We start from the raw sequence: 2,500 nt of genomic DNA on the forward strand, positions 1-2,500 counted from the left end.
ACAGTCGGCGTCTTTGAAATAGGTTTGCGTTGAGTCGTCTGTTTGTAAGGAGTTTGTCAGGGAGAGGAGTTTGACAAGGCAAGAACAGGTGATGGTGTCAGCCCCTTGCTACTAATACATTAAATGAATCACTACCGCAATGACTGTTAGAGGATTTTTTTTTATGTTTGTTTATTGAATTTAGAAGCATTCAACAACATATCATTACATTGCCTCATATAAAGCCAAATCATAACAAAGTTTACATGACACGTAAACTCCCCAAATGAAAACACATAAGACTCACATAAAAGTTTAAAATGTGAAAATGAAGATTCAAACTGAAAGAAATAAGGCTATCGATGTAACAAGATGTAACATGGTTGCGTGTCTCCTGTGCGCGTGTTTGTGCAGTGGTGTAAAGTAACGAAGTACGTTTACTTAAGTACTGTACTTAAGTACAGTTTTGAGGTATTTGTACTTTGCTTGAGCAATTCCAGTTTCCAATACTTTTACTTCTACTCCACTACATCCCGGATCAAAACACCACAATTATTTGAAAATTTAAGTTACTAGTTACTTTGTAAATTTTGATTATTATTACAAAACATACATTAACCACTTCAGCCCTATGAAAATAGTTTGTATGCATTTGAAAACTTGAAATGGGACATTGTGCATAAAGAGTACTTTACTTTTTGTACTTTTAAGTGCATTTTGATGCCATTACTTTTGCACTTTTACTCAAGCACATTTTGAATTCCAGACTTTTACTTGTAACAGAGCATTTGCTATATTGCAGTATTGATAGTTTTACTTTTCCCACCACTGCGTGCATGCGTGCGTGCCTGTGTGTGTACGTGCGTGCGTGCGTGTGTGCCTGCGTGTGTACGTGTGTGTGTGCGTGTAGCCGTGGAGTGGAGTGTGCCCAGGCATCGGGTGTGGCCCCCCGCCATGCTGTCCTTCTCCTTCAGCCTGGGGATGATGTCCCTGTGTCCCCTCATCTACATCACCTCCACCTGGACCCAGCTGCACCTCATCCTGGGGCTGCCCCAGGTCCTCTGTCTGCCCCTGTACATGTAAGAGAATATTGGTACCGTACATATGTGTGTCCCAGCATAGCAGAGGGGCAGTCATTTCGGAAAGCACAGCTTTAGACCAGCCCTGAAATTACTTTTTTTTTTTTGAAAATGAAAAAAAAAAATAAAAATCAATGACTAGCCCTCAGCTGTGTTCGGTCACATATGTTCCAGAGGTTCTATGTTCCCCACTTACTCCCACAAAAAAGGTTCTATGTTCCCCACTTACTCCCACAAAAAAGGTTCTATGTTCCCCACTCAACCAAAATAATGTTCTATGTTCCCCGCTCGTCCAAAATGCAGGAAACATTAAGCTGGGCACCATATTTTTGTTATGACTGGGCATGTAGGACTAATGAGATTTAGGACTTATGGGCAGTCCCCTCTGTGGACGAGTGGGCACCTGGACATCTGGGCACTAGGGACATCTTGGCATTTTGACGAGTGGGCACCTGGACGAGTAGGCACTTAATGGTGGAGACATCTGGGCACTAGAGAGACATGTGGGATCCTGGGCACCTGGACAAGTGGACGAGTGGGCACCTAAATTAGGATTGCCCACATGTTCTTATTGACCGAATTCACGTTACGCAACTTCCTGGCGCTGACGTCATGGTAGAGGGGGAAAAACTACTAATTTAACATAGAAATCGCAAATTTAATGCAATTTCCGAATAGTAATGTATAAAATACGGCTAGCATGATCAAGAACACAAGATAGTAAAAGGCACAAAGCGGTATAGTTTACTTTACCGTTCAAAATAATGATTTGTTGGCTTAAAGTCCAGCTCGGTCCAGCTATTTCTATTAGAGTTTCCCCTTCTAAATTGACAACAGCACCCGGGGAAAGCTGAGAAATCTGCTGAGTGCGCATGCGTGGGCGGGCTGTGAATTCGGTCAATTGCCCAGATGTCTTACCATTTCCTGCATTTGAGTTGGAAACATATACCTTTTTTTTGGGGTGGGAACGGGGAACATAGAACCTTTTTGGGAGGGAAGTGGGGAACATAGAACATGGGGAACATACAGTAGGGAGGACCCCAGAATATTAAACAGCTGCTCTGGACATGGAATACGATAATAACCAGCTGGTTTTCAACCCTTTTCATATCAAGGTCCATTATTTATTCAGCATTTGAGCAACGGACCACCATGAGATTTAGCTTGAGTTTGAGTGGATATCCTGCCTTGAAGTGACTTTGGCTTTCCTTTGAAACAGTAGGAGGGTTTTCCTGGTGAGAGGCTGTTTGACGGGAACTGTTTTTCCGATAATTTCCCCATTGGTGTGTCATCTTACACATGGTAGCTGGAATCTCTTCCGTGTGGAGACAGACATTTAGGCCATCTTTGATCGTGTTTTACAGGAAACGTTTCTCTGATAATTTCTCTAATGGTGAGTCATCTTCTAAATAGTAAGTACTAAATAGTTGGAGGCTTGCCAC

General features: G+C 42.4%; 1 protein-coding gene across 1 annotated transcript in view; it reads left to right on the forward strand.

Moving 5' to 3' along the window:
* LOC308280451 (solute carrier family 22 member 13) overlaps window positions 1–2,500 on the forward strand; it is a 26,335-nt gene that overhangs the window by 10,914 nt on the left and 12,921 nt on the right. The window contains exon 4 of the mRNA XM_080720725.1: window positions 890–1,058. Within this exon, the coding sequence (XP_080576851.1) occupies window positions 890–1,058 (169 nt within the window). The remainder of the gene's footprint in view (window positions 1–889; window positions 1,059–2,500) is intronic.

Source organism: Nannobrachium achirus (genome assembly GCF_963921795.1).
Source record: "Nannobrachium achirus genome assembly, chromosome: 24".
NCBI lineage: Eukaryota > Metazoa > Chordata > Actinopteri > Myctophiformes > Myctophidae > Nannobrachium > Nannobrachium achirus.